Source organism: Setaria viridis, chromosome 3 (assembly GCF_005286985.2).
Source record: "Setaria viridis chromosome 3, Setaria_viridis_v4.0, whole genome shotgun sequence".
Classification (NCBI taxonomy): domain Eukaryota; kingdom Viridiplantae; phylum Streptophyta; class Magnoliopsida; order Poales; family Poaceae; genus Setaria; species Setaria viridis.
Window position 1 is genome coordinate 45,234,246 of NC_048265.2, and position 11,239 is coordinate 45,245,484.

An 11,239-nucleotide genomic window follows, 5' to 3' on the forward strand; every position below is an offset into this window, starting at 1 on the left:
GCGCTTCACATCGTTCCGGGTTCGAAACCCGTCAAGCAGCGCCAGTGCCGCTTCAACGATGAAAGGCACAGGGCCATTGGCGAGGAAATCGCGAAAGTCCTAGCAGCCGGTTTCATCAAGGAGGTGTACCACTCTGACTGGCTCACCAACCCCGTTCTTGTAAAAAAGAAGAATGGAAAATGAAGAATGTGTGTTGACTACACCAGCCTGAACAAGGCATGCCCTAAGCATCACCTTCCTTTGCCACGCATAGATTAGATAGTCGACTCCACTTTAGGGGTCAAAATCCTTTGCTTTCTGGACACCTACTCAAGCTATCACCAGATTGTGATGAAAGAGTCCGACCAGCTCGCGACCTCTTTCGTCAACCCTTATGGTTCGTACTGCTACATAACCATGCTATTCGGATTAAGAAACGCGGGCGCAACCTACCAAAGGTCCATGCAGCGGTACTTTGCCGACCAGATCAACCTACCCAACCACCCTGACGGGTCAGAGCGTCCAAGGAGCACCATCGCCGTCAACGTGGATGACATAGTGGTGAAATCCGCACAAACGGATGATCTGATCGCAGACTTGACCGTGACATTCACGAACCTTTGGAGGTTCAATGTCAAGTTGAATCCCGAAAAATGTGTCTTCAGGGTCCCAAAGGGGAAACTACTTGGGTACATCGTTTCCGAGCGGGCATTGAGGCCAATCCCGAAAAATCCGAGCGGGCATTAAGGCCAATCCCGAAAAATCGCAGCCATCTCCAACATGGTCCCGATTCGAAATGTCAAGTGTGTGCAAAGGCTAATAGGATGTCTAGCCACCCTAAGTTGCTTTATCTCCCAATTCAAAGAGAAGGAAATGCCACTCTGCAAGCTTCTCAAGAAGTCTGATGAGTTCATCTGGACGGAAGAGGCCCAGAAAGCTTTGGAGAGCCTCAAATCGTTGCTGACCTCAGCTTCGGTCCTCGTAGCTCCCGAGCAGGAGCCCCTCTTCCTTTACATCACGGCAAGTGACCACATGGTCAGTGCTGTTCTCCTCATGGAAAGGGAGGAGCCCGGGTGGGCACTGAAGGTCCAGCGACCGGTGTACTTCGTCAGCGAGGTGCTCTTCGACGCTAAGGTGTACTACCCCCAAGTACAGAAGCTTTTGTATGTCGTACTAATGGCTAACTGGAAGCTCCTGCACTACTTTACTGAGCACGAGGTCACCATCATCACTTCGTTCACGCTCGGTGAGATCATTCAAAACCGTGAAGCCGCAGGACGAATCTCTAAATGGGCGCTCGAGCTCATAGGGCATAACATCAAGTACGCGCCCCGAACCGCAATCAAGTCTCAGGCCTTGGCCGACTTCATCGCCGAGTGGACGGAAGTCCAAACCTCGACCCAGACATTACCCACGAGTACTGGGCGATGTACTTTGATGAATTAGTTATGGGAACCAGCGCGGGGGCTGGAGTGGTCTTGATCTCCCTGGAGGGAAACAAGCTCTGCTACACGATCCGACTCCACTTCAGTGACTTGAACAACGCCGTGGAATATGAAGCCCTGATCAATGGGCTACATATCACCATCGAGCTAGGAGCAACCCGACTCTACATCCGTGGTGACTCCAAGCTCATCGTCAACAAGGTCATGAAAGAGTCCTCCTACAAAAGCCCGCTCATGGCAGCATACTGCCAAGAAGTCCACAAGCTCAATGACAAGTTCCGAGGCATCGAGCTGCATCACGTCCCACGAAAGGACAATGCCGCCGCCGATACCTTGGCAAAAATGACGCTTAATGGAAGACAGCTTCGGACGGGATCTTCATGAACGACCTCCATGAACCGTCTGCCTGCATCCGAGAGGAACTGCCTCAAATGCAGGTGGGTCCTGCCCAAACACTCAGGGGCCCTAACCCCACATCGCAGCCTAGCCCCGACCAAACGTATGGGGGACCCAACCTCGATGTGGCAGTAATAGCACTTGATCCGACTAACTAGAGGGCGTTGCTACTTGCCTACATACTATATGTGGTTCTCCCACAAGACAAGACCGAAGCACGATGAGATCATCACTATCGGCGATGAGCTCTACAAGTCCGTTGGGAGTGCTCATGAAATGTGTCCCGACCGACCAAGGGAAACAACTTCTCCATGAAGTCCACGCTGGAATCTGCGGTCATCACGCAGCCCCATGCTCGTTGGTAGGGAAAGCCTTTTGTCAGGGTTTTTACTATCCCACAGCCCTGCGTAACGGAGAGGAAGTGGTCTGTAGGTGTGAAGGTTGCCAGTTCTACGCTCGGCAGACAGACCTGCCAACATAGGAACTCCAGGCTATCCCCATCACTTGGTCGTTCGCCGTTTGGGGACACGACATGGTCGGGCCTCTTAAAAGGGTACCGGGAGGTCACACCCACCTACTCGTGGTGGTGGACAAGTTCACAAAATGGATCGAGGTGAAACCCATCACAAACATCCACTCGCAAGAGGCCGTCGAGTTCTTCCTCGATATTGTCTACCGGTTCGGCGTTCCTAACTGCATCATCATGGATAATGGAACAAATTTCACCGAAAAAAAGTTTCTAGACTTCTATGATGGTTATGACATTAGGGTTGATTGGGTTTCAGCCAGACACCCACGAACCAATGGCCACGTTGAGCGAGCTAACAGCATGGTGCTGCAAGGACCCAAGTCACACATCTTTGACCGACTTAAGAAGCACGCCGGGTGATGGGTCGCAGAGCTCCCAGCAATCCTCTAGAGCCTAAGAACAACTCTGAACTGATCAACGGGGTTCACCCCCTTCTTCCTAGTATACGGCGTGGAGGCGGTACTACCGTCCGACCTCGATTACGGTGCCCCGAGGGTGAAGGCGTTCAAACCTGGCAAAGCCACAAAGGCTCAACAGGACTCGATCGACTTTCTCGAGGAAGCACGCGAGATGGTGCTCATTTTCTCCACCTGCTACCAACAAACTCTTCGCATGTATTACGACAGGAAGATCCGAGGAAGAACCCTAGAGGTCGGCGACCTCGTGCTTCGCAGGGCCCAGATGACCAAGGATAAACACAAGCTCTCTCCTCCATGGGAAGGACCGTACACGGTGGCCGAAGTGATCTGACCAGGCGCGTACCGATTGAATGATGAAGACGGCAATATCCTCACCAACACTTGGAACATCGAGCAGTTACGTCACTTCTTTACTTAACTTAGCTCCTTTTTCCAGACACGTTTCCATCACACACCTGCTCCAACAGTACCCCGGCCTGAGCACACTCGGACTGGGTCACTCGAGGGCTCCACGGGGGTGCACTACTCCCTCTTTTAAATTCTTGCATAACTTAATCATGCATCTCGCCCAAACAAATAGGGGCACACCGCACACCCAAACGAAAGGGCTTCTCGTTCTCCTGCTCACTCCGAAAGCAATCGACACTCCAACCCTTAGACTGATCGGACCCCACCGCGACTACGGTACGAGCAGCCGAACCTCGAGGGCCATGCCCTGGTAGGCAGGTCTGAGAAGAAATGGGCGAGGAGGCAGAGGTTGTCCGAGGATGAAACAGAGAATGGGCGGAACCAGTTTCCCACTTCCACTGTTAACTCACGAACAAACACACTATCTTCCTTCTTTTGTGCATGAAAGAAGAAGTTAACCTATCCTGTCCTTTGAGTTACCCTAAGTAATCTACGCTTTTAGCTCGCGGACCAATTGGATCCCCACCACTACTACGGTACGAGCAGCCAAGTCTCGCGAGCCACGCCTGGACTCTCAAGGCTGCAGCCTACATCAACTGGCAGGTCTGAAAAGGAATGGGCGACAAGCGGAAAATTATGTAAGAGTAAAAACAAAGGATAGGCCGGATCAACTTCCCATTACTGCTAATTATTCACCAAGGTACACACCATTGTTCACTCGGCTCACAGCCTCCCACACTTCTCCTTTTGCACGAAAGGAAAAAACTAACTACCCTCATGCTTGTTGCTCCCGCTCGGTCCGGTCACCTGGCGCCACCGTCGCCGGGACTGGGGGTCCTTCAATCGCAGGTGGATCAGCGGCCGACCCCGACGTGTCCAAGATCTCGCCCGGCTCTACTTCAGATTGCGCCACCACACTGGAATCAGCAACATTCTCCGCCAAGCGAGACTCGATGACCCACTTCGCGGTGATGTTCTCAGTAAGCGCCTGCACATGTGGAACCAAGCTCTGACCCAACTCCTGGATTTCTTCAAGGTTCATCCCGGGAGCGTATCCACCGCGGAGCCTCTCGAGATCCAGGTCGGGGAAGTGCGATACCACCGAAGTCAGCACCCCCAACGCACCATGGAAAATACCATCCACAATCAGCATCTGGACCATGTCCGGCACCGCTGCAAGATTGATAGCAGGCGTACTTGTGCTCGACCCCAATCCCAACACCTTGGAGATCACCAACTGTGCCACGTTCTTGAGCGCGTCGAGCTCTTCGGCGAAGGCGGACCGCTCCTCATGTGACTTGGCCAGCGCTTCCGCGCTCCATCCTGCGTCCTCTTGAGCGGCCCTCAGGTCCCTCTGCAAAATTGCGCAAGGAGAAGGGGTCAACGCAGACGTCACTCCAGCATGAAGGCTGCGGGGACAATGGGACTCACTCTCTGTCGTGGCGATGGCCGCGAGACGGCTATCCTCCGCCTGCTGCAGCTGCTGGTGCAGGAGGGTGTTCCTCTCGTCCAACACGTCATGAGCGCCCGCGATGATGTCCCGCTCCCTTTCCAGCTATGCCACCATCCTTTCTAAATTAGTGATTTCTTGCTCGGCATGCGCCCAGGCTTCCTGCTCCACCGTAGATGCCCGCGCGGCAGACTCGCGCTCGGCGTCCCGCGCCGTGGCGAGCACTTCAGCCGCCGCGGCGCATTCGGCCTCACGATGCTCTGCCTCCTCACGTTCGCGGATCCGCTCCGCCGCCTCGGTCAGGCGAACCTCCGCTGCGGCCAGCTCCCGCTCCGCAGCAGCTGCATGTTCTTCAGCGGCGACTGCCCGGTCCTGGGATATGCGACGGGCAGCCTCCAACTCGCGAGCGATCTCCTCGGCCTGGCGCAGCCCCTCGGCGTCCTGTCCTCAGCGGCTGTGTTCTTCTTGCAAGAATCGGTTCTTGCTAGCTGCCATCACCTCCAGCTCTTGTGAAACGAAGGCGGTCACATCAAGACAGCCCGGGACTGGCCAGGCATAAAAATTAGCCTAACGTGCAAATCAAAGTTCCTCGGGTTTACCTCTCCGATGCGGGGTAGGTCGAAATACATGGTCCAGGAAACAGACTCAGCCTCGCCCAGGATCTCCTGCATCTTCTCCACAAGAGAGCTAAGTCCCGACTGCATTGACGCCCCGCCGTTTCCGAGCAGAGCCCAGAGCTCCTTCTCCCTCTCAGGGCGAAGCACGAGGTGAGCCTTCCCCGGCATTTCCGGATGAGGCCACACCATCTCATCGGCCATCTCCAGGTCGCTAGAAGAGCCGGCTGCCGCAACCCCAGAAGCCGGGACCATCGCCCACTCCTGAGTTGTCGGTACGCCCTCTGAAGTTGCCCCAACCTCGGCCGTGCTGGAAGGAGCGACCTCCACGATGGGGACATCAAGCCCCGCCATCAACGGTTCCTCCGCTCTCCCGACCACCTCCAGCGCAGCCGCGGAATCCGGACTGGGGAGGGAACACATGAGTACGTTGGCCTGGGCGAACTCGGGCGACACCCGGACTTCAGCCACCCTACCATCGGGCGCAGCTCTATTATCCTCACTCGCCCCCAGGCCCGACCATGGGAGCGAACCGTGCGGTTCCCCGCCAGGTGAAATCGGAAGCACGGGCTCCGCCCTCACCTCCTCCGCAGCCGGTGCCAGAGAAAGCGCCAGGGTCACGTCCAACAAGGGATTCATCACCACATCAAGAGTCGCTGCCGGCGGAGCAACGGTCAGCACGCTAACTGACGGTGGAAAAAAAGCGGGACCCGGCAACGAGGGACAGACGAATGGAAGGCTCCCACGCCACGTATGTAGGGGCGGCACGATTCCAGGTAGCGCCGACAGAGGACTGCAACAAAAAAGAACAGCGATTAGATCACCTCCAACCTCCACTAGCAGAGAAGGGGTCACGAGCACTTACGCCATTGGGGGAGCCTTGAACAAAGGAATGTTCGGGGATTGTCCTCCTTTTCCCCCCCTGAAACGACTAGAGGCAAGGACGCTTGGACCGGGACGCAAGCGACATACTGGCGCCCAGAGTCACCAACCTGCGAAAGTCCCTCCAGGGTATCTCCACCGCGTACCAGCCGCGCCCCCCGACTCCTGCGCAGCGGAAGCATGACCGTGCCCCACCGACTGGCCACCTCGTGCCTCAGCATCCTCCGCCGGGGGCCGCGATGATGGCGGTACCCCTGGGCGGCGCGACGGCGAACGCGCCCGCTTCGATTTCCGTTCGCGGGAGACATCCCTGGTAGCCACGCGCTTCCGCGACTCGGGAGCACCCGACGGCTCCCCCACGCGACTTACTTGTGATGAGCATGGACTGGCGTGCCCAAGGCAATCGGGCGAAGTCTCAACAACATCCTCACCTGACTCGTCTCCGGAGGAGCCCGAATCCGGATCTGAAGGGAAGAGGACTTCCAGGACCGCATCCACGTCCAGGGGATCCTCGTCTGCCTTAAGGCGCCGAGTGGCCTCCTGCTGTTTCTTCAGGTGCCGCGCAGCCTTCGCGGCCTTCTTGTTCTTCCGGTCGACCACGGCTCGCTGGTCGGCAGCTTGCCAAGCCGCACCGTCCGGACCCCGTGGAAACCCCAGGCGGGAGCTACGGGCATCGAGCCCATGCAAGGAGAGAAATCAGAGCCATTCAGGGGACTAGGGACAGGAAGGAGGTGAACTCGCCGGGAGCGGACTTACAAAGGTGGGGCGCCTGTTGGTAGAGAAAGGTTCAAGCGTCCCATTAAAGGTCCTGCGGCCGTCCGGCTCCAGCAGCTGGTCGATTCGCCCCCAAATCTCACTCCCCGACAGCTCTGCCGGCGACATGCGATCGATGTCCGCCGGGCCGGAGTACTTCCACAGCGGTCTCATCCTCTGTCCCAGCGGGGCAATCCGGTGACTGACGAGGGTGTGGAAAATCCGTACTCCAGTAAGACCTTCGTCAAGACAGCTTTGCAGCGTCGACGCTAACGCATCCACACGGTTTAGACGTTTCGTGCCGGGTCCCCACGTCCAGCTCTTCTCCTTCGACGGCCTCCTCCCCGTGAACGATGGGAACGAAGCCTCGGCCGGGTTCCGAATGTAGAACCAATCGCCGTGCCAGCCCGGATTGAATCCGCCAAGGTATATGACGGATAGTTTACCCCTGTCCTCTTCTGCAAGGAAAAACCTCCGATCGGGGCGGGAGGATCCGATCTCTTGCCTTCGCTCTTAGGACGCCTAGAGAAAAACTATGCAAAATAATCTATATCCGGTTCGGCCCCAAGAAAGGCCTCGCAAAGTACTACGAAGCCAGCGATGTGCAGCATCCCTGTAGGATTAAGATGCTGCAACTCCAGGCCCCAACGACGAAGAAGCCCAAGCAACAATGGATGCGGAGGGTACCCTAGTCCGTGCTCATGGAAGGTGAGGAAGGACACCACCTCATCGGACTCGGGTTGGGGAAACACCGTCCCCGGCGCCGGAGCCCTCCAGCCGGCGACTGACTTCGGCGGCAACAATACCCTTCGCACGTACTCCTCCAGCACATCCTCCCTCACATGGGACTCCCTCCAGACCGATATCCTGGGCGTGAATGACGGCGGGCGACCCCGTAAGTCCACTTTCTCCTCCCCGACTCGCTTTCCCCTCAGAACAGATTGCGGCACGCGTGAAAGACCTAGGCGAAAGGAAGCAGCGACGAGCGGAAAGAGGGAGAAAGGAAGAGCAAGGGGATTTCCGCCTCTCCCCTATTATTAAATAGAAGGAAAGGTACGGAGTCCCGACGGATGGGATGCGACCGCAAGGACGTGCCTCGACGCGATAGGATGTGTCCCTGTGCAACGGGACGCGACCCTAGGGAGGGGGCCACCGTCTCCGCAGCGACAGGAGACACCGCCCTTGACCATGCGTGTGCGCCACCACTCCTTCACCTTCGGAGGAAAGGGGGTGGGTGTGCCAGTTAACGAGGACCTTGGCTGGCGCCCCCCGACCAAGGTAATGATAGACCGGGACGGGCGAATAAGAGGGTAAATGGAATCTTTAAAAATTCTCTTCCGAGAACATGATCTATAGTTTGATTGTCACTTTAAACACATCTCATGTCTAATCGTCAAGATGATACAAGTCAACTCGTGACAACCAAACGATTAGAGATGCTCGAAGCGTAGCGGAAGCAAAGTAAAATGACGCACCGAAAAGCTTGCACAAGAGAAATGCAAAGCTATTACTAAACCTTCACTTATCTAAGCATGCAAAGAATAATTAATTAAACACTAAACATGATTAGCAAGAGATATTACTAGTTAAGAAGCTAAAGCATGTAACAATGATCAATTAATAACTGAGGCAATCAGCAAAGCTATCTCCTGTTAATTAGCTAGAGACAAATGCAATTAACTTGCTGCCAACCAACACATACATTCAAGAAAAGAATTAAACAAGTATAGCAATGATTACCGACCAATTATCACTGAAGCATGAAAGCAACCTCTCATAAAAAAATTAACTAGCTCAAGAGATAAACTAATAATTAAGCATGCAAAGGTAATCACTTAATTACTTCATACGATCATGCAAAGAGCTAAAGCTATGAAGCCAATGATTGCCTAATCATAGGACACTATAGCATGGAAGCAACATTTCGCATAGAAGAAAAAGAGAACCTGCTGCTGTCGTGCTGTTGCTGTCTGAGGGGGTGTTTTGATACAAGGTACTAAAATCGTCATATCGAATGTTCGGACATTAATTAGGAGGACTAAACATGAGCTAATTATAAAACTAACTGCAAGAACCCCTATACTAATTCACGAGACGAATCTATTAAACCTAATTAATCCATCATTAGCAAATGGTTACTGTAGCACCACATTGTCAAATCATGGACTAATTAGGCTTAATAGATTCGTCTCGCGAATTAGACTCCATCTGTGCAATTAGTTTTATAATTAGATTATATTTAATACTTCTAATTAGTATCTAAACATTCGAGGTGGTATGTTCTGAATATTAGGACGCCAGATCCAAACAGGCTCTGAAATGCTGCTGTCTGTGCGCTGTTCACTTCGAACTGCTGGACCTGCTGCACTCGATCCTGCTGGGACGCACCGCTGCCTGCTGCGTGACAGCCTCAACTGGCCTGCTGTTTGCGCGCCTGCTGGGCTTGCTGCTGACCTGCGCGTGCGTGCTGCTGCGCTTGCTCCAGACGGCCACTGGTTCCTGCGCACAAACATAGAGAAGGACACAGCGCGGACCGTCCGCGGCAGCAGGACCGGACGGTCCGGACCAGACGGACTGTCCGTGGGGCGGACAGTCTGTGGCCTGCGGGAGAGAGCTCCCCGAAAACTCACGAACACATATTTTTCCGATTTCTCGACCAAATCGCAACCGACTGCTACCAAAATTTAACCAAGGGATCATAAGGCAGCAGGGAAGTAACTCCTAAGAAATCATCGCTCAAATATTTGTCAATCAGTAGGAAAATCAAATCATGTGATGAATACCACTTTTTCAACTCCGAAAATTGAATCGCCCTGATCTATGAACTCGTGTGGTTTTAATCGAATTTCTTTGGTGGAAGGGTTCAACTCCCGTTCTAGTTCATCTTAAAACAATCGGTTTGACTCAAAGCTCCCTGCAAATCACGAATCGAGCAAGAACGTGAAGGAAACGAAGAGGAAGAAACAAGAACGCGAAGAATACAAACGAAAATTGCAAATCCACACGGGATGGAACAAGATGGCACGAAATAGATCATTTGATTATTTCACCATATCAGGTTACAAGCCACTCCTTAGCACAATCAAAGCTAGGATGGCGAAAAGATCAAACAAAGATCCTCTCTTCTCTCGCCTCACCTCTCTCCCAAAACCTCTCACAAACAAATCAGTAGACTACCACCTACTAGCCGAAGGAGATGGCTGCCCCAAACAGCCACTCCACATACGTATAGGCATTCAGCAAATATCCAAAATGCTCTTAATTAAGCATAAAACCCAAATACCCCATAGGGGTAAAACCGTCCATCTTTTTCATCGTTCATCGGATGGACCCGGCGCCTTCACGACTTAGCTTCGCCTCGATGCAAGCTTCACGATGGTCCCACGCGTCCTCCGACTCGACGCCATCCGGCCGCACCGGACTCGCCCCCGGTTTTGAGGCCCAAACTGGCAAACCTGCCTGCGCGGTGGTTTTGAGGCCCAAACCACCCAAACCCTCTGCACACCCATATGCCGTGACTCACCCCCGATTTTGAGGTCAAACTGGTCAAACCCTCTTGCACACCCCGCAAGGCCTGACTCACTGATGTCGACGCGTGTCCAGCCTCCGCCAAGCCTTCGACGATTCCAAGTCTTTTGCTCCTAGCTCCCGGGCCGCCTACTCGACCTGCCTCCGTTTCACTTGACTCGACCAACGCCATCTCCATTCATGTAGTCTTGCTCTTTCGTGCACCATGTGGATTGCCCATAACTCCGCCCGGACTCCTCGGGTCTCTTGATCCAAGCCTACTCGTGTCCAGCCTTCATAGCCCTAGTTCATCGGCATGGACCTTTCGCGCTTGACCTTTACCTCATGCCATCGACCGCCACATCGCATCATACACCTGCACACACAAAGCTAAGAGACGCAACACACAAGATATGTTTTGTACAAATACCGCAACACAACCCATCCGGTTAGCCATTAGCATAATCATGCACATATGAAGTATGGATTCAACCGAAAGCTTCAAATCATCTGGTCAATCACTTATCACAAATAGACAAAGGCACTACTCAACTTGGTCTCTCAATCTCCCCCTTGATAAGTGCATTGACAAAAGATAATTTGAAAGCAAAATAAAAACTCATGCAAGTGCCCAAAAGCTAAGTAAAAGCAAACATAAGGCAACTTGATGAGAAAGGATCATGGATGCTCGAAAAAAAAAATTCTAGACTGGATCAAAGCCATTTTTCAATCTCCCCATTGATGTATCCCACAAGACAACCAAAGAGTCAAGCAAAAGACACAAGAGCTTCATGAATCCCAAAATGCCGCCAAAGTCATTTCAACATTTGTCAAATGCTCATCACTATAAAATTAAG

At 53.5% G+C, this 11,239-nt stretch overlaps 2 protein-coding genes across 5 annotated transcripts; one reads left to right on the plus strand and one right to left on the minus strand.

Annotated features, from left to right (window-relative positions):
- Nucleotides 1-852: 852 nt before the first annotated feature.
- LOC140222293 (uncharacterized) lies at nucleotides 853-1,808 on the plus strand. Its single transcript, XM_072292457.1, has 2 exons — nucleotides 853-1,225; nucleotides 1,426-1,808. Exons 1-2 carry the CDS (start codon nucleotides 853-855, stop codon nucleotides 1,806-1,808), a joined length of 756 nt encoding a protein of 251 aa, XP_072148558.1.
- Nucleotides 1,809-3,834: 2,026 nt separating this feature from the next.
- Nucleotides 3,835-7,882, minus strand: LOC117847256 (uncharacterized). 4 transcript variants are annotated; one of them, XR_011897897.1, is made up of 4 exons: nucleotides 6,106-7,882; nucleotides 5,226-6,033; nucleotides 4,608-5,114; nucleotides 3,835-4,530 (listed from the first exon to the last, which is right to left on the minus strand). XR_011897897.1 is itself a non-coding variant. In XM_072292889.1 (3 exons), the coding sequence occupies exons 1-3, from the start codon at nucleotides 6,108-6,110 to the stop codon at nucleotides 4,926-4,928; spliced, it is 1,002 nt and encodes a 333-aa protein (XP_072148990.1). In that variant the 5' UTR covers nucleotides 6,111-7,882; the 3' UTR covers nucleotides 3,835-4,925. The 4 variants fall into 4 exon arrangements, 2 of the variants coding, with proteins under 2 accessions (XP_072148990.1, XP_034584322.1); XR_004638569.2 differs by having other exon boundaries at nucleotides 4,608-5,132; XM_072292889.1 differs by having other exon boundaries at nucleotides 3,835-5,114.
- Between the last annotated feature and the right edge of the window lie 3,357 nt (nucleotides 7,883-11,239).

Bases quoted from the DNA above. Each gene is read 5' to 3' on its own strand.
- LOC140222293 (XM_072292457.1), top strand. From the start codon at position 853: ATGCCACTCTGCAAGCTTCTCAAGAAGTCTGATGAGTTCATCTGGACG. The intron at 1,226-1,425 runs GTGAGATCATTC...TTGATGAATTAG, and splicing joins CATCACTTCGTTCACGCTCG to TTATGGGAACCAGCGCGGGG.
- LOC117847256 (XM_072292889.1), bottom strand. The intron at 5,115-5,225 runs GTAAACCCGAGG...AGGTGATGGCAG, and splicing joins ACCTACCCCGCATCGGAGAG to CTAGCAAGAACCGATTCTTG.